The following is an 18,756-nucleotide window of genomic DNA, read 5'->3' as shown; positions in this document are numbered from 1 at the left end:
TATCTCTAGACAGAAGAAGCCTACACAATCAGAAAGAATGGCCTTGCAGAAGTACATTCAGGAAGCTGCCTCTGTGAAGAGAGGGAAGTTATGTTCAGATCTAATAGAAGACAATCGCCAACACACACTGGCTAATGGGGAAATGAACCTAATATAACCTGCCAGTTTCTTCTTTCAGGAAGGGAGTGGGAGGTTTGCGGATATCTGAATGATCACTGTGACTATCTGGAATGGAGGTATGACAGGGCAAGCAAAGAAAGGTCCATTTAAAATTGTACCCACTGGATTCCCCTTCTAAACAGATTTTCTGTGAACTATGTAGAAAGTTTCATGCTACATGAACTATTTAAAAAATCCCTCTGAATGTTCAATAATATGTTGTGCTGTATATTAAGCAATGCAATGAGTATTTTTTTCAGAGACCCATAAAATAAACTTCTTAACTAAGACTGAAGTCCTTTGGAGGGCACATTTGGTTGGTTGTTCATTCAGAGAATACAGCTTAATACTCTGAAATACTATCTAAATCAATGTTTAGAAAATCATATTTGCAGGGGAAATTCACATGGTTTTTTTTTTTTTTAGATATTTATTTATTTATTTGACAGACAGAAATCACAAGTAGGCAGAGAGGCAGGCAGAGAGGAGGAAGCAGGCTCCCCAAGGAGCAGAGAGCCGGATGCGGGGCTCGATCCCAGGACCCTCCTGGGATCATGACCTGAGCTTAAGGCAGAAGCTTTAACCCACTGAGCCACCCAGGTGCCCCAAATTCGCATGTTTTTTAAAAAAGGAATGGATCCATTTACAAAGCAAGTAATTATTTAAAATAGTCAATAGTAATTCAATGCTTGTTTGCTGCAGTCATTTAAGAAATAGCAATAAATTTTCAGACTTGCCCTCATAGAGCTTACCTTCTGGTGGGGAGGGAGAAAAGAACCAGAAAAAAAAATTAAGTAAATACAGGACATTTCAGATAGTGGTAAGCACCGAGAAGAAGAATTAAGAAGGGAAGGGGACTAAGGAGGGGGGGGGGGGGCATGTGGCAATTTATATAGGGTGGCCAAGGAAGACATTAAAATGCACATATTCCTTAAAGTTTAGGATTACATAGTATTTCACTTGTACGGAGCTGTATCCGATATATATATCTAAGGCATATATCGGATGTACATCACCAAAATAATAATATTAGGCATTAAAAAGATGTAGAGGGTTTTAGGCTTCTAAATGGCAGCACCTTTTAAGATTAAACCCGTAGTTAGATATTCTGGGTTTCCATTTCACTTTAATAATGAATATTTGGAGTCTTTCGGTTGGTTTTGTTTCCAAATTAGTTTCCTAAGTAGCAGCAGGCGGCGCATTTTCTCTAGAAGACTCTCAAGGCTACGTACACGTGCTCTCGAGAGCAGGGCCGGCTTCATTGTTTGATTCCCTGGGGCACCAGTGTCTGGAACATACACAAGTGTGGTACCTGGAGTCCCCGGAGCCCACTGCACCTGCGCGTCCAGTAAGCACGAGCGGCGGGAGGGGGTCCGAGGGAGAACCTTGAGTCACAGGGTCTGCTCGGGCACAGCCCGTCTGTCCCGCCGGCCTCCGTCGTCAGCGGGGCGGGGGATTCCAACCTCACCAGCGGCAGACTGCTGACGAAATCTTTGCGGGCTGAAGCCCTTTCGGGTGTTTTTCCTCTGCCGAGGCGGCACGAATTTCTGAAAGGTGGTCCTGCCTGCTCTAAAGGCGGGGTCGGATCTTGACGGACAGCTGTGCTGGGCCGAGGCCGAACCCGTCCTCGGGCTGCGCGTGGACCCCGCCCTCGCGCGGCCCCTCCGGGTGGAGAGCGCGATGCGCACCTCTTTGTCTCCCGCGTTTCTCCCGCCCCCTCGTTCCCAGTTCCGAGGGGCCGAGGTGCCCGGGCCGCCTCCCGCCCTGCCCTCCCGCTCACCCTCCCCACCCCCTCCGCATCCCCTCCCGCCCTCTTCCCACGTTGACCACTCTCGGCGACTGCATCTCTCCGCGGCAGAGAACCGGCGGCCTTAACCTTCCAGCCCCGCCTTCCTCCTCTCCTCCCCGCAAATTTGCTCCCGCCTCATGCCTGACAGAAGCGCCCCGATTGGCTCTCGCGCCGGGGGAAGACGCCCGCTGACTGGTCGGGTGACGCTCTTGGGGCGGGGCCCGGCGCGGCCACGGCAGGCCTGGAGGCGCGCGAGGACAGCTATTTTCGCCCGCGGCCTCCGGTAGCGCCGGCTGGGTTTCGCGGGTCGCACCCAGGCTCACCCGGCCAGGGAAAGGGTTGCATGAGCGGTGGTCCAAAGGGTTGGGGTTGGGGTGCCGGGAGGGCCTCGGGTCCTGGGCCGGGGGGTGCGGGGAGGGGGAGGAGGGCCGCGGCGCGGGGGAGCGCAGGGACATGGCACGGCTGGACGATGAGGAGGGGGCAGCGGTGGCACCCGGGCACCCGCCCGCGAATGGATACCTCCTGGTGCCGGGGAGCGAGCCCCCCGGAAAGCTAAGCGCCGAGCCGCAGAACGGGCTCAAAGCCGGCTGCCTGACCCCGAATGGAGTGTCTCGGGACAGCCTCGCGGCCGCCGCTCAGTCCCTCGGCAGGCCTCAGACTCCGCTGGCTCCAGAGGAGGAGACCCAGACCCGGCTGCTGCCCACGGGCCCCGGGGAGGAGACCCCCGGGGCCGAGGGCTCCCGGGCGCCCCAGACGGCGCTCTCTGCGCGGCGCTTTGTGGTGCTCCTGATCTTCAGCCTGTACTCGCTGGTGAACGCCTTCCAGTGGATCCAGTACAGCATCATCAGCAATGTCTTTGAGGGCTTCTATGGCGTCTCCTCCCTGCACATCGACTGGCTGTCCATGGTGTACATGCTGGCCTATGTGCCCCTCATCTTTCCGGCCACGTGGCTGCTGGACACCAGAGGCCTGCGGCTCACCGCCCTGCTGGGCTCCGGCCTCAACTGCCTGGGCGCCTGGATCAAGTGCGCCAGTGTCCAGCAGCATCTCTTCTGGGTCACCATGCTGGGCCAGTGTCTCTGCTCCGTGGCCCAGGTGTTCATCCTCGGTTTGCCCTCCCGCATCGCCTCGGTGTGGTTTGGGCCCAAGGAGGTATCCACAGCTTGTGCCACCGCCGTGCTGGGCAATCAGGTAAGAACTAGGGTGACACAGGAAAACCGGATCATTAAAGGACCAGATCAAGGCATAGGCCGCGTGACCTAGGCACATGGATGGGACCCTCAGGAGGCAGTTGTGTGTAAGCGCAGGGAAGGAGATGGATCTTGGGTTCAAGAGGGTATTTATTTGTAAGGACAGAACTTTGAAACCAGTTTGAAGTGAGCACCTTGTCATCTTGCTTTGAGAATTACCTGTAAAATAACTGAACTGGCCCATATATCCCTAACATCATAGAAAACTTGTCAGTGTAATAACCAGTGAGACTGAAGTAGGTATTTTTGCTGTCCCCAGTGTATTCTTTGTAGAAGGAAGGTGTTGGATTCTGGAAAGTTTTTCTCGTTTGTAGTGATCAATGTGAACAGCTCCTGTCTTATTTTATTTTGGCTTGTTTTACTTATGTATTTATTTTTCTAAAGTTTATTTATCTTTTGTAGTACTCTCTACACCCAAGGTGGGGCTGGAATTCATGACCCTGAGATCAAGAGTTGCACACTCTTCCCACTGAGTCAGCCAGGCTCCCTTCCGGTTTAATTTCATATGTTAGCAATCAGCAGAGTACCTGGTACAAACACTTATAAATGATAGCTGCATAAATGTTAAGGTGGTAAAGACCTCTCACAACATTACTGAGTCCAATTACCAATTTTTAACAGTAAGAAAATGCAAGTCAGATCACAGATATGGAACCCATTCTAAAAGGGTGGCTTATTTTGCCAATTCCCCCTTAAAGTGCTTCCTAGTCCTTCTAACAAATTCCAGTAGCATTACTAAGTAGAATGGTGTGTGTGTGTGTGTTGTAATTGCAGACTGATTCTTTCATTGCCATTTAAAATTTGCATAATGGAGCCCTGTGATACTTTGTGTACATTATATTGAGTATCCATTCAGCTTGAGGAGAATGTAGTTAAAAATCTATATACTATGAACTTCACCTCTCTCTATGCCTATATTCCTACATGCTATGTAACAAAAGAATGTTACTCTCTTCCGGTCTAACACATGTTTCAAGATCACATAAGATTTACCTAAAATCCATAAAAAGACTAGCTCTACATGTTTATTACTTTATGTTTATCTTCTTTCTCTAAAAGTGCAGAAGAAAGGGTAGTTTGAACTGTAGTTGTTGTGTATTCAAAATAATTTATAACTGATATTTTAGTTGGTTGCTTCCATATGTTTAGATAGGAACTCTTAAAGTATTTTTCATTTACAAAATTATATTCCATATTCGTACTTCATTGAGCATGACAGAAGTATTATTAACTCCATATCTATGGATTATCTGTTTTTGGATAATAAATGGAAATGTCTTCTCAAGGCAGATTTCCCTCTGACATTCAACACACCTTTGCCTTCTTCGTACATTCTCCCTAGGCGTTCTCGTCCTTCCCAGGCTGCAGTAGCTGTACACCTGTTCATGGCCCTCATTTTCAGCCTAAATTATGGAGTGATCATTTATAATAATATTCAACAGTACTGAGCGTTCACTAAGAACCTGGCACCATGCTAAGCATTTTATATGCACTGTGTCCTTGAATTTAATAATGTAAGGTAGAAACCATTAGTCTCTCCATTTTATAGATACAGAAACAGACTTGAAGGGATGACCTTATTTTCCAGAAGCCACACAGCTAATCGGTGGCAGCATTCACACCCAAGTCTGTCTGATTCCTGCATCATGGCTTTTCACTGTCCGTCTCTACTGCCAGGTCTCTAACCTGAGAGACCCTTTAAAAACATGGATCAGATCCTGTCGTCTTTTGCTCTGCTTTGGACTCACCAGTGATTTCCCATAGTACTTAAAATCTAAACTCTTCACTCTGCGTTACAGAACCTTATACTAACATGTCTTCTTCGGCTCCTTAAACAACGCAAAGCTTGAATGTTGCATAAGGGCCTTTGCAGAAGCATTCTCTCTGCCTGGGATGTTCTTCCTCCTAGGATCACATTATTACATCCTTACCGTCACTCAACTCTCGTTTAAATTCATTTTAAATTATCATTTTGTGGCCTTTCTTGAGGATCCCAGTCACTCTCTTATCACATCATTATACTATCTCCATACGGCGCTTATCACCGTCTGATGTATTTATGCTTATATATTAATTGTTACTACTCATTTCCCATCCCCACCATTAGATTGTAAGTTTCATGAAAATAGGCATGTGGTCTGAATGTATACAGTTGTCTCACCAGCACTTAACACAGTGCCCAGCACATTATAGATTCTCCATAAAAATTTGTTGAATAAACGGATGAGCTTCTGACTCATTTGGCTACAGGCCAGCTGAATATTTCTATATGACCCCGCCCATCCAAATTTACCTCATCTCCTTGTTTATTTCTCCACATTTCTACTGCCACTATCTTAGCTTTGGCCACCGGCAGCCCTTACTTAGACATTGCTGGCTGATTTTCCTATCTGCAGCTCTTTCTCTTTCCCTGTTACTCTCCACCTCCATCCACTGTGGTCTTTCTAATGTGCAGATCTGTCCAGGACACGTCCTTCTACTCTGCAGTGGCTTCTGTTGCCCGGAGGATAAAATTCAAACTCTCTAATGAGACCGCGTGAGACCCTTTGGATCTGCCTCCCGTCAACTCTCAGCTTCCCCTCTCCACATCCCCCCATCCCTCACATCCACATTCTTTCTCTGCTCTGAGGGGAATTGTCCACTACCTCCAGCTTCTCACAAGGTCATGCTCTCCTCCTTCCTTTGTACATGATATTCCCTTGGCTGGGAACACACAGATTTCACTTGGTGAACTCCACTTTCTTTTTCAGATCTTTGCTCCTCCAGAAACTTTTCCTGAACCCCAAGTCTATACAAAGTGGTCCTTCAAAGTGGTTTCTTAGCTAGGGTGACCATATGTTCAGTTAGCCAGGGATAATCCAAGTATAGAGCTGTTCATTGTAACTACTCATTTAGTCCCTTTCACTCTGAATAGTGTTCTCATTGGGATGATAGATCCCATGATCATCCCAGGCTTTGTGCCCTTTCCCTCTCCATCGCTGTACTTACCGCACTGTCTTGTAACCACCTGTTTAATGGTCTCTATCCAGCTTTTTGTAAAGGAGCAAATGAAGTGTTTGGTGACTCTTACTATCTCTCTCAGCCTCCTTTTGGAAACCAGTCTAGGGCCCTTCCTCCTCATCTCCATCCCTGAAAGAATCTGCTGTCTTTCTCTGTTGAGCGCCTTTAATTTTCTTTCTTTCATTGTGATTATCCTATCCAACCTTGTGTTTTTCTTACTAAGGCAAAATTCACATAACATAAAATTAACCATCTTAAATTATAGCGCAGTGGCATTTAGTACATTCACAGTGTTGTACAACCATCCCTCTATCTAGATCCAAAACATTTTCATCTACCCTCAAAGAAGACCCAATACCCACTAAGCAGTCACTCTTCATTTACCCCTTCTTCTGTCCCCTGACAACCACTATTTTGCTTTTTCTATGGATTTAGCTGTTCTAGATATTTCATGTAAATGAAATCATTCAATATATGACCTTTTATGCCTGGCTTCTTTCACTTAGCTTGTTTTCAAAGTTCCTCCAGGTTAGTATTTCGTTCATTTTAGGGCTGAATAATATTTCATTATACGGAGATGCCACATTTTGTTTATCCACTCGTCCACTGACGGACACTTGGGTTTGTTTCTACCTTCTGGCCATTGCAGATAGGGCTGTTATGAATATTCATGTATAATGTTTGATATTTGAATACCTATCTTTAGTGTTTTGGGAATTTATTTAGGAATGGAATTGCTAGATCATATGGTAATTCTATGTTTAATTTTTTTTTTAAGATTTTATTTATTTATTTGACAGACAGAGATTACAAGTAGGCAGAGAAGCAGGCAGAGAGAGAGGAGGAAGCAGGCTTCCCGCTGAGCAGAGAACCCGATGCGGGACTCGATCCCAAGACCCTGGGATCATGACCTGAGCCGAAGGCAGAGGGTTAACCCACTGAACCACCCAGGGGCCCCTATGTTTGATTTTTTAAGGAACTGCCAAATTGTTTTCCACAGTGGATGCGCTATTCTAACAATCCTACTAGCAGTGTACAAGGGTTGCAGTTTTTTCACAGCTTGCCAACATTTGTCATTTTCCAGTTTTTTGTTTGTTTGTTTATTATAGCCATCTTGTGGGTACCCATTTTTGAATTGGATGTTTGTCTTTTTATTATTGAGTTGTGAGAGTTCTCTATATATTCTAGATGGTAGTCCCTTCTTTGGTATATGACTTGGAAATATTTTCTCCCGTTTTATATATCATCTTTTCTGAGCTTTACTCTGTATATTCTTATTCCTCTTTTTGATTGTAAGCATCTAAAGTGTAAAAATGGTATCTTACCCATCCTTATAGCAGAATCATTCAAATAGTAGGAGTTTGTTGAATAGGGAAGGCATTTGTCAGTAACTACCCTTTAACAGTACAGTAGTGAAAAAAACCAACAAAACATTAGAACATGGTGTTGTTGGTTTATTTTTTTAATAGTTATTTATTTGGGTAATCTCTACACGCAGTGTGGGGCTCGAACTCACGACCCCGAGATCAGGAGTCTCATGCTCCTCCAACCGAGCCAGCCCAGCACCCCAGAACATGGTGCTTTAGAATGTACACCTTACACCTTCAATACACAAGCTGTCTTCTCTATGCTGTATTAATTGCCAGTGTGTCCTTTTTTTCTCTTATTAATAGTAGCTATTAACAAGATTGTTTATTTTTCAGCTTGGAACTGCTGTTGGCTTTTTGCTACCACCAGTTTTAGTGCCCAACACACAGAATGACACAGATCTGCTGGCTTGTAATATCAGTACCATGTTTTATGGGACGTCATCCATCGCCACGTTTTTGTGTCTTTTAACAGTAATTGGTAAGCAAATTATTTTCCCTGTTGCTTAAAGAGATAAATGCATGGCCAATATATGGAAATCAAAATAGCTGACCCTGAACATTTTCATGATAATATCTCGAATGCCATTTGCTTGTTTCATTCTTGCTGTTGCACTTGTTGAGATAATGAATGCTACATCCCTAGGGATATGTTATGGTCAGCTACCATCTACTTCAGTATCGTAAAGGGTTTGAAGACTAATTCATCTGATTTCTCTCCCTACTAACTGTTCTTCCCGGATAACTATGGTTTCCAACATGCCACCTGCCTCCCGTTTGCATCTTCTTCTACATGTTCTGCGTCTTATGCTAACAAACCCAGGAACAAATTCTTGTCATGCTTTGAAATGATGCAAAGAGGCTGCAACCTTTTTTTTCTTTTTTAATGAGAAATCCTCCCAAGGATCCCTATTTTAACAATTAACTGGATCTGAACATGTTGACCAGTGAACGATCCTGGGCAGTGGCAAGCCGTTCAGCAGAGCCTCACACTGGCCACTGCCGGCTTGTTGGGCCACTCCAGCAAAGCACTGCTGTCACCACTCGTCCCTGAGTCCTCTCGTCGGGGCCTGTCTCTTGAAGCAGTCAGTCCAAATCAGCTGCAAGCAGCCATCATCATTTTGGAAGAAGGTTTGGGAAGGTCTGCTTTTTAAAGTTTATTTTTAATGCGAAAAAATTTTGCTTGCAGAGAGGACAGGTTTTTTTCAGGAATGTGGTTGATAGTATAACTGTAATATTGCCCTTTGGGCACTCAGGATATCTTAACTTGATTTGAGGAAGAAAGCAACTTTAAAGTTGAAAGATCATCTTTTAATCATTAATGTTTACATTAAATTGCATTGTAGCTGGAGTTTTAAAATTTATAAGGTTAATTTTCACCATGGCTATAATAGTAATGAAAAATCCAAATTTTGTGATCTGTAGATCACAAAGTTTTCAAAGGCATGTAGGTTAAAGACTGTTTTGGTAGAGACTGCCTTCATAGATGAACTGCCCATACATTTAATTTACCTTCAGATAATGAAAAAAGTATTCTCTTGGTAGCATATAAAGTATTCTGACATGCCAAATCCCCTCATGGTTCGTTTTTAATGTTTCAGTTAGGGAGTGACATTTTTGCTGTGTATAGACTACTGAAAAAGGACAAATTATCCCTGTACTATTTCAGCAGTTTAAAAAAGCTTTAAAAGAAATCTGCAGTTGACCCTTGAACAACATGGGTTTGAACTGCACACGTCCATTTATACATGGGTTTTTTATAGTACTGTAAAAGTATACTGTAAAAGTATAGTATTTTCTCTTCCATATGACTTTCTTTTTTTTTTATTTTATTTTATTTATTTATTTGACAGAGAGAGAAATCACAAGTAGGCAGAGAGGCAGGCCGAGAGAGGGGGAAGCAGGATCCCCGCTGAGGACAGAGCCCGATGTGGGGCTTAATCCCAGGACCCTGAGATCATGACTTGAGCCGAAGGCAGAGGCTTTAACCCACTGAGCCACCCAAGCACACCCCTCCTTATGACTTTCTTAGTAACATTTTCTTTTCTCTAGCTTACTTTATTTTGAGAATACAGTGTGTAACACATATAACATACAAAATATGTGTCAATCAGCTATGTTATTGGTAAGGCTTGTGGTCAACAGTAGGCTATTGTTAAGTTTTGGGGGAGTCAAAACTTACACATGAATTTTCAGCTGTAGGGCATTGGTGCCCCTAACCCCCATGTTGTTTAAGGGTCAACTCTATGTTTTTTAAAAATAAACTCTTAAGTCTACTTCTCCGGTAGCCATATTTGATTTGCTAGATAACATATAGTTTGTATATATTTTGCATAATGGATCCTCTGTTAGCAGTAGGGATTATTAAAATGCAAAATCCTTCTTCCTGCGATTGCTTGTGTATCTTCACATCAATTCTGGTCTTCCTTTTTAAAGTGTCTCTTCATTGCTTTATCTCTTTGGAAGAAATGAGAGAACAGGTTCTATATGATATCTCTACATGTGAAATTATATACATGACCCATATGTGCTTAAGCATTTCTATAGGGGATGCTACAAATCCAAGATTTTTATTTCTCAAAGGAAGGGGACAGAAAGGCATTAATAATAGGTTTGACGTTTGACCTGGCACCTGTGTTATTTGAGAAATTAAAGGAGACATACACATGTACATTATTACTTATTTATGCTCTCATAGCTTCTGAATACACAGTGGAGATGGGGCAGGGAAGAAAGGGCTCACTGTCAAGTTTTGCTTGGTGACCTGTAATCTTAGCCATAGGATACCAAGCATAGTATAAAAGCAAGATAATATACTGTTGTGACATGAATGTCTTGGGTTGAAAATCATGACATTTATTTATTTATTTATTTTTATTATTTTATTTTTTTTAAGATTTTTTTTAAATTATTTATTCAACAGAGAGATAAAGAGCACAAGTTGGCAGAGCGGCAGGCAGAGGGAGAGGGAGAAGCAGGCTCTCTGTTTAGCAGAGAGCCTGATGCGGGGCTCAATCCCAGGACCCTGGGATCATACCTGAGCCGAAGGCAGCAGCTTAACTGACCAAACCACCCAGGTGCCCCCAAAATCATGACATTTAAACGAAAAAATTTATCTGTTTTCCTTGTTCTAAAATACTTGCTATTGAAAAAGATAGGGATTATTTTAAAAATCCCTACTTAAAGGTCCTTAATTACTAAAAGACAATCTAACTTCCTTCTAAATACTTCCCATAAATACTCTGGAAGCCCAACCAAATTTTATAAAGTAATTTGGCTTTGCTGTTGCTTTTCAGCAATGTGACATGTACTAAATTGTTATTCAGCAGTCTTTCAAAAATAATATCTTGAGGCTTATGTCACGAACACTGTTGCCCTCCCTCATGGAGCATGCTCATGAATGTAGTCCATGTAGCATTTCTAGGAATCAATCTAAGCCTTCCACCAAATCTCACACTAATACCTCCTTCTTCATACCCTACCCGATTGTGGCCTGTAGCATTTGGTGGTTTGGTAAGTACCAAACACGTTTGGCACACTCGATGCTGTATCATGTAATCCTCATAGGCATAGGAGGACGGTACTAATATCATTCCCGTTTGGTAGAAAATTTGGTAGGAAAGTAGGACACAGCATTGAAGTAAATGTAATCTGTCCATGGTCACAGTGAATACTGAAGAAGAAATCTGAGTCTAGGTACCCTAACTCCGTATTTAAAATGTTATATATAAAAATATGTCATTTTAATTTTTATTTAGTCTTATTTTTATTCAAGTTTAAATTTCTCTTGTATAAGTGGTAATGCTGTTGTGTATGAAAGCTGTCCTTGTGTAGGAGGGCAGTAAATTCTGTCACTTAACTCAACTGTGCAAATTAAAATGCTTACCTTCCTGATTCACTAACATGAGTGGATGAGAGAAACCAGAAGTAAAGGCAATCAAAATATTTAATGTTAAGGTACTTAAACACATGCGTATATAACGTATATGTACAATTCTACTTTTGATTCCTATATTCAGGATATTTATAGATAGGCTGCTGTTGTAAACGTTTAACAGAAATATGTTTTACTTAGTCTGTAAGAATTTTAAGCAAATGAGATAAAGTCTCTGACTTTTGAAAGGAGGTATTCCTGGGGCACCTCGGTGGCTCAGTCGGTTAAGCAACTGATTTCAGCTCAGGTCATGATCTCAGGGTCCTGGGATCAAGCCCTTGGGCTCTGTGCTCAGAGGGAGTCTACTTCTCCCTTTCTCTCTCCCCCTACTTGTGCTCTCTCTCTCTCTCTCAAATAAGTAATTAGATCTTTTTAAAGAAAAAAAGTAGTCCTGAAAATGACACTGTATTCTGTGTAGCATTCAATAATTACAAGCTTTTGCATATATTATATCACATAATCCTCATAAGAACTCTCTGTTTCCATTTTATGTATGAGAAAGCTATAGTCGAGAGGCAGAAATTGACTTCTTCTGAATTACACAAAGATATGAGGCAGAGCCAGTATTCAAACCTATATGTATCTTGTACTAAGTTCATATGTGGAATGTCTGCTTGGGGGACAAATAATGAAATCTAAAGATAATGTTATTATCTAATTCCAAAAAGCACAAGTAGTCCTCAGCACAGTAGATTTCCTTCTTATTCTTCATGGGAAAAATAGTTTGAATGTGGTGCCCCAAAATCCTTTGGCTACTTTGGAGAACAGCTGCTTGAATGATATTATTTTTTAAAAAATTTTATTTATTTATTTGACAGACAGAGATCACAAGTAGGCAGAGAGGCAGGCAGAGAGAGACGGGGGAAGCAGGCTCCCTGCTGAGCAGAGAGCCCGATGCGGAGCTTGATCCCAGGACCCTGGGATCATGACCTGAGCCGAAGGCAGTCTTTAACCCAGTGAGCCATGCAGGCACCCCATTATTATTATTATTATTAGTCTAAGCTCTCTGCCCAGTGTGGGGCTTGAACTCATTATCTCAAGATCAAGAATTGCATGCTCTACCAGCTCAGCCAACCAGGGGCCCCCGTAGTTAATTATTTTATTGACATACAGTTTTGGGTGGGGAAAAGAAAGAAGAAGTCTACTGCTTTTTAGTTTCAAAGGAAAGAAAAAGCCATATTTCATCTTTTGAAGGAAGCAATGCAAAGTAAACAGAGTCATAGACCAGTGGTTTTCTGTTCCTCTGTTTCTTTTTCTTCCTATAGACTGAAACCCAACTTTAGTGTATTGTGTAGCTGATAGATACGGGCCTAATTTTGTTCAACAGGGCAGATGACTACCTGAAACTAAATGCTTTCACATCTTCAGAAAATAAATTCAGCAGAGTTGAAGACTAATCCAAATTGTTTTCTCTTTGCATTTGAATTCAAATCTGAGCCATTTATACTTACTTTACCAGAGTAAATAAGAACCTAATAAGAGAGTGACGACTCACCGAATCCCCCTGACTACCTTGTAAGCATGGTTTTTACATTCTGAAACTTTGTTTTATAACCACGTGAGTTGTGAATTACCACTGTTAGGAAAAAGAAATAGCTCCTATCTTAACTGGGACCCAAAGAGACTCTCAGGGAAGGACCACAGGTGTCCTCAATAGCAAGGAACAGATAGGGTGAACAGAAGAGAAGGAATTGTAACAACGTAAACAGTTTATGTCTACCAGTCCTCTGATACAAGGACGTTCAAAAGCAAATATTCATGAGTATGTACCCTCTTGAATTACTTATGACACCTGTAAAAATAGAAGCCTGTTTTAGTTTGATGCATTTTCAATATATCCTAATTAATTGATGTTTCGGTGAGCTCTGCTCCCATGAATCCACCTGGACCTTTTCAGTTCTAGAGGTGTAATTATTGTATCAAATATTAGAAGAAAACAGATACTAACTCAAGACAGTCCTCTGAAAGGTCGGTAACATATTGGTTTGCTTATATCAGATGTTACTTGTAATTACAAATTGAAGTAAGTTTAGAAATGGAATTGTTGAATACTACTAGAATGTAAATTAATCTTGCTTAACTAAGAATGGAATAATCAGTGGGCAAGGTTGTGACATATTACTGATGGTTTTGCAGTTATGTGAATTGGCCAGATCTCTGAGTTGTGTCCGTTTCAGAGGACTAAGAGGATATTCTTCAGAAATTAATGAAAATGAAAGGCTCTAAGACTTTAACTACCTCTTTAAGCTTAAATGGATTTAGTCTGCTCACTAAGGAAGACCATGTATTTAATTACCTTTCCATGTGTGTTTCCAGCATTCAAAGAAAAACCTCAGTATCCACCAAGTCAGGCGCAAGCAGTTCTTCAAAAAAGCCCCCGTGCTGAGTACTCCTATAAGAAATCAATAAGGAACCTATTTAAAAACATTCCTTTTGTTCTTCTGTTGATCACTTATGGTAAGTGGTTTTCTTTTACTTTCTTTGATTTCAGTATAAAACTGAGCATTGTTGGGGCACCTGGGTGGCTCAGTTGGTTAAGCGACTGCCTTCAGCTCAGGTCATGATCCTGGAGTCCCGGGATCGAGTCCCGCATCAGGCTCCCAGCTCCATGGGGAGTCTGCTTCTCGCTCTGACCTTCTCCCCTCTCATGCTCTCTCACTCTCTCTCTCAAATAAATAAATAAAATCTTTAAAAAAAACAAAACTGAGCATTGTAGATTCTTTTCATTTAATCTAGTGGTTTGAGCCTTAATTAATGAGATAGGTTTGTTAACTACAAAAATAATGATGGCATAGTCATAAACTTAAATTTTGAACTAAAAGGAAAAACTTCAAGATGGATTTTCTTCATAATTTCTTAACCTAATTTCTTAATCTAATTTCTTTTCTTTTCTTTTTTTTTTTAAGTTTTTTTATTTATTTGACAGAGACATAGCAAGAGAGGAAGCACAAACAGAGGGAGTGGGAGAGGGAGAGGCAGGCTTCCCGCCGAGCAGGGAGCCCGATGGGCGACTTGATCCCAGGACTCTGCGATCATGACCTGAGCCAAAGGCAGATGCTTGATGACTGAGCCACCCAGGCGCCCCTTAATCTAATTTCTTATGTTTTTAAAATAAGATATAATAGATCTCAAACAGACAAGCACTGTCTTCTCTTTTGAATTTTTTAAGTCCTTTATGAACTACCTTAATCATGTGGGAAATGTCATCAATAATCCCTTTCCCTGCCCGTGTGCGAACTGGCGTCTATTTTGACTACTCAGTCAATACTAGACATTCATGCGATCACCTTAACCAGTTCAAACTTGAACAACAATTCTTACCCTTCTAGATATTTCAGGGTAACTGCCGGATACTCACCCTGACGCTGTAGCTTTGACTGCAGGTACCAACCCATTTGGTCCCCTTCAGAGTTTGCTGACAGTTTGTTTTTTATATCAACACCGCTTATAAGAACTGCCAACACCCCCTGTTTCTGTCTTACTTGTCTTCAGAAGTCACTCTCTGCTCTTCCTTCTCTTCTTTACAGCTTTTTGGGAGCGTGCACCGTAGTTACGTAACTGTTGTACAAGTCGTAACAAAGTATGCCCTGACCTAAACTCTCACTCACCCTTTTATCAGGATTACTTCATCTTTTTCTCCTTTTTTTCTTTTTCAGTGAAAACAGTTGAGCACAAAAGTAGAACATTTAATATAGTGAATTCCTATGCACCGATCATCACCCAGCTGTAATCACTGACATTTCGCTATTCTTGCTTTATCCCTTCCCTCTACCTTTTTCCTGAAATTTTTTCCCCCGGAATATTTTTTTTTTAAGATTTTGTTTATTTATTTGACAGAGAGAGAGAGAGAGATCACAGTAGGCAGAGAGGCAGGCAGAAGGGGAAGAGGAAGCAGGCTCCCCGCTGAGCAGAGAGCCCGATGCGGGGCTCGATCCCAGGACCCTGGGATCATGACCTGAGCCAAAGGCAGAGGCTTAACCCACTGAGCCACGCAGGTGCCCCTTCCCTGGAATATTTTTAAGCTAATCCCAGATGTTATATCCTATCACCATTAAATATTTCAGCATGCCATAGTGCCTTAATTTTCGTGGTTACCTCCACTGGTTAGCTTAAACCTAAAACACGTAACTAGGAAGTAAAGAAAATAACAGTGGGTAACTATTATCCGTAAGAGCAAATTCATTTCTGTAGCCTGTGGTTTAAGGAGGAAAGATTCCTACCCTCCTTCTCCCTCACTGTCTCCCGAGATAAGACTTTCTTTGAGCCAATTTATAACCAGCTTCTTGTCACAGACACAGGCTCACACACACACACACAAACGTGCCTCCACGGGCTCATAGGCTATAAATTCTAGTCTCTGTAATTTTGTGCTATTATTCCTTTTACCTGGAATATGCTCCTTTTTTCCCTTAAGCAGTCATACAAGAGCTGGCTTAACGTTTGCCTCACTTACTCTCTAATATAAATAATTAAATCTTTAAAAAAAAAAAAAAAGGTAGGCAGAAGGCATTGAGAAACACTGTGGAGAGTTTGGTAATACTCCCCAGGAGAGTTGGAAAATGTTCTCAAGCTTGTTTTCTTCACTGAAGGGGTGGCTAGTTAGGGATCATGATTTTAAATGAGTGAGTCACATCACACGTTTTGACAGGGCACCTGTCTCCCTCCATGACTGTTATTATATGTAAAGTTGGAGCAAACTCGCACCTGGGATAGTCTGGATAGGTACTATATTCCTACGATAGGTTTTCAGGATTATATACAGTGTCCCAAACTTAGGAACCAGAGAGTCTAAGACAACATTTTCTTGGGTAAGGCTGTTTGGAGAGAACGTGTTCCTTCACTCTGCCACTTGTGCTATTTGCGATCTGAAACGCAGACAAATAATCTAGGCTCAGATCACAGTATTTCTTGCTCTTACCATCCTCTATCCTGACTCTTGCTGTCTTTACTCCAGTCTGGAATAGGTCCAAGACCCGCGGAAGGTGCAGCACAGGGGAGTACCCTCAGGCCAGTCTTCCTGGGCCTCCCCAGGCTAACCATGCTGGGTCCCTCTATGTATCTGAACTCAGTGGGTAGTGAGCAGCAAAGGCCAGTTACTAGGGTCCTTTGATAGGATCTTTACACAGCTCTATGTCTCATCCTGCAATCTCCCATTTAAATAGGGTTCGTAAGGGAACTTGACTAATGGTCAAATTCCTGCGAGAGAAGTAAGGGCCAAGAATGACAAAGATAGTGTCAGTGAAGAACACGCTCAAGGACGCATCCTCCGATACCAGGATTTATAAAGTGGTGGTAATTAAGATGCCGTGTGTAGTCTAGGGATAGACTATTGGGTTACTGGAGCAGAGTAGAGATCCCAGTGACCTACTTCTCTGTATGCACGTGCAGGCCGGTTTGTAGGATAGCAGTGAAATTCTGCTAGTGAAGAATCTCAGTGGCCAAACACGTCAAAAATGCAGTTATTATCGGTGCTGCGTGTTCAGTGCAAGTTGACAGCAAGGTGCTGCTCCCCGGAGTTGACTCAGGGATCCAGAATGATATCTTGGCACACGCGGATAGGATCACTAGGGCAGCAAGTGGGACAGGTCACTTTCGCTCACATTGAAAGTCATGTGGCCATGGCCCTGAGTGTCTGGAAGGAGAAAAACTAGAATGCAGTGATCCTCTCGTTCCTAGTGTCACTTTCTCTGCTTTCAGTGACCTGGTCACTCTGGTTTCAGTTCCCTGACCGGCACAGTCAGGGAGCACATGTTCCTCCTCCTGACCTGTCGCAGAGGGTCAGCACGAGCCTCACCCCGCGTCACACGGTTTAGGTCATTCACCCCACTTCATCTCATCACGTAGGTACTTTGTCACCTCACATCATCACAATTAAAAGAAAAATACAGTACGATAAGATTTTGAGAGAGAGAGAGAGACCACATTTACCTAACTTTTATTACTGCATATTGTTTTAGTTTTTCTGTTTTATTGTTGTTGATCTCTACTGTGCCTGATTTATAATTAAACTTTACCACATTATGTATATATGTATATACAGGAAAAAACATGGTATATATAGGGTTTGGTACTATCTGCAGTTTCAGGCATCCTCTGGGGGACTTGAAACAAATCCTGTGCAGATAAGAGGGGACTGGTGTATTTGCAAACAGCTCTAATGACCAGAATGTGCATATATGAAAACTAGATGTGTTGTGTAAGAGAAACCATATAGTAAATTGTCCTGGGATAATTGATTATCCATATGGGATATGAGAAAAATAAAATTAGCTCTCTGTAGCATACCATGAAAAAAATGAATTGCAATGGATTAAAGACCAAAGGGTGAAAATTAGAACTTTCAGGTTCTAAGATAGGAAACTGGCTTTAATATTCTTTTTTTTTAAGGTTTTATTTATTTATTTGACAGATATCACAAGTAGGCAGAGAGGCAGGCAGTGAGAGATGGGGGAAGCAGGCTCCCCACTAAGCAGAGAGCCCAATGTGGGGCTCGATCCCAGAACCCTGGGATCATGACCTGAGCTGAAGGCAGAGGCTTAACCCACTGAGCCACCCAGGCGCCCCCGGCTTTAATATTCTTAAAAGAATTTCTTGGGATGCCTGGGTGGCTCAGTCAGTTAAGCGTCTGCATTTGGCTCAGGTCAGGATCCCCCAGTCCTGGGATTGATCCCCATGTTGACCTCCCTGCTCGGCAGGGGAACCTGCTTCTCCCTTTCCCTCTGCCCCTCCCCCTGCTTGTGCTCTCTCTCTCTCTCTCTCTCTCACTTACTCATTCTCTCTTAAATAACTAAATAAAACCTTTTTTAAAAAAAAAAAGAATTTCTTAATATAAAGAAGAGAAGGGATGCCTGGCTGGCTCAGTCAGTAGAGCCTATGACTCTTAATCTTCGAGTTGAGACTTCGAGTCCCACATTGGGTGTAGAGATTACTTAAAAATAAAATCTTAATAAATAAACAAAACACACATAAACCCTAAAGGAAAAGATTGGTAAATATGATTACATTAAGATAATGGTCTTTTAGGGGCCCCTGGGTGGCTTAGTCACTTAAGCATCTGATTCATGATTTCACAACTCAGGTCATGATCTCAGGGTCATGAGATCAACCCCCCTGTGGGGCTCACACCAGGCATAGAGCCCACTTAAGAGTCTCTCTAACCCTCTCCCTGTGCCCCTCCCCACCCTGCATGCACATTTTCTCTCTCAAAAAAAAAAAAAAAAAAAAAAAAAGTTAATGCTCTTTTCTAAAAAGACACCA

At 42.4% G+C, this 18,756-nt stretch overlaps 1 protein-coding gene across 2 annotated transcripts in view; it reads left to right on the top strand.

Annotated features, from left to right (window-relative positions):
• Positions 1 to 2,401: 2,401 nt before the first annotated feature.
• FLVCR1 (FLVCR choline and heme transporter 1) overlaps positions 2,402 to 18,756 on the top strand; it is a gene marked incomplete at its 5' end in the record, with an annotated part of 29,704 nt that continues 13,349 nt past the window's right edge. For both annotated transcript variants that reach the window (XM_080825204.1, XM_080825205.1), the window contains 3 exons: positions 2,402 to 3,139; positions 7,902 to 8,046; positions 13,816 to 13,956. In XM_080825204.1, the coding sequence (XP_080681330.1) occupies positions 2,402 to 3,139; positions 7,902 to 8,046; positions 13,816 to 13,956 (1,024 nt within the window). The remainder of the gene's footprint in view (positions 3,140 to 7,901; positions 8,047 to 13,815; positions 13,957 to 18,756) is intronic.

This window comes from Martes martes, assembly GCF_963455335.1.
Source record: "Martes martes genome assembly, chromosome: 15".
NCBI classification, from domain to species: domain Eukaryota; kingdom Metazoa; phylum Chordata; class Mammalia; order Carnivora; family Mustelidae; genus Martes; species Martes martes.
The sequence above is the reverse complement of the archived record's forward strand: the minus strand, read 5'-3'. Positions and strand labels throughout refer to the sequence as shown.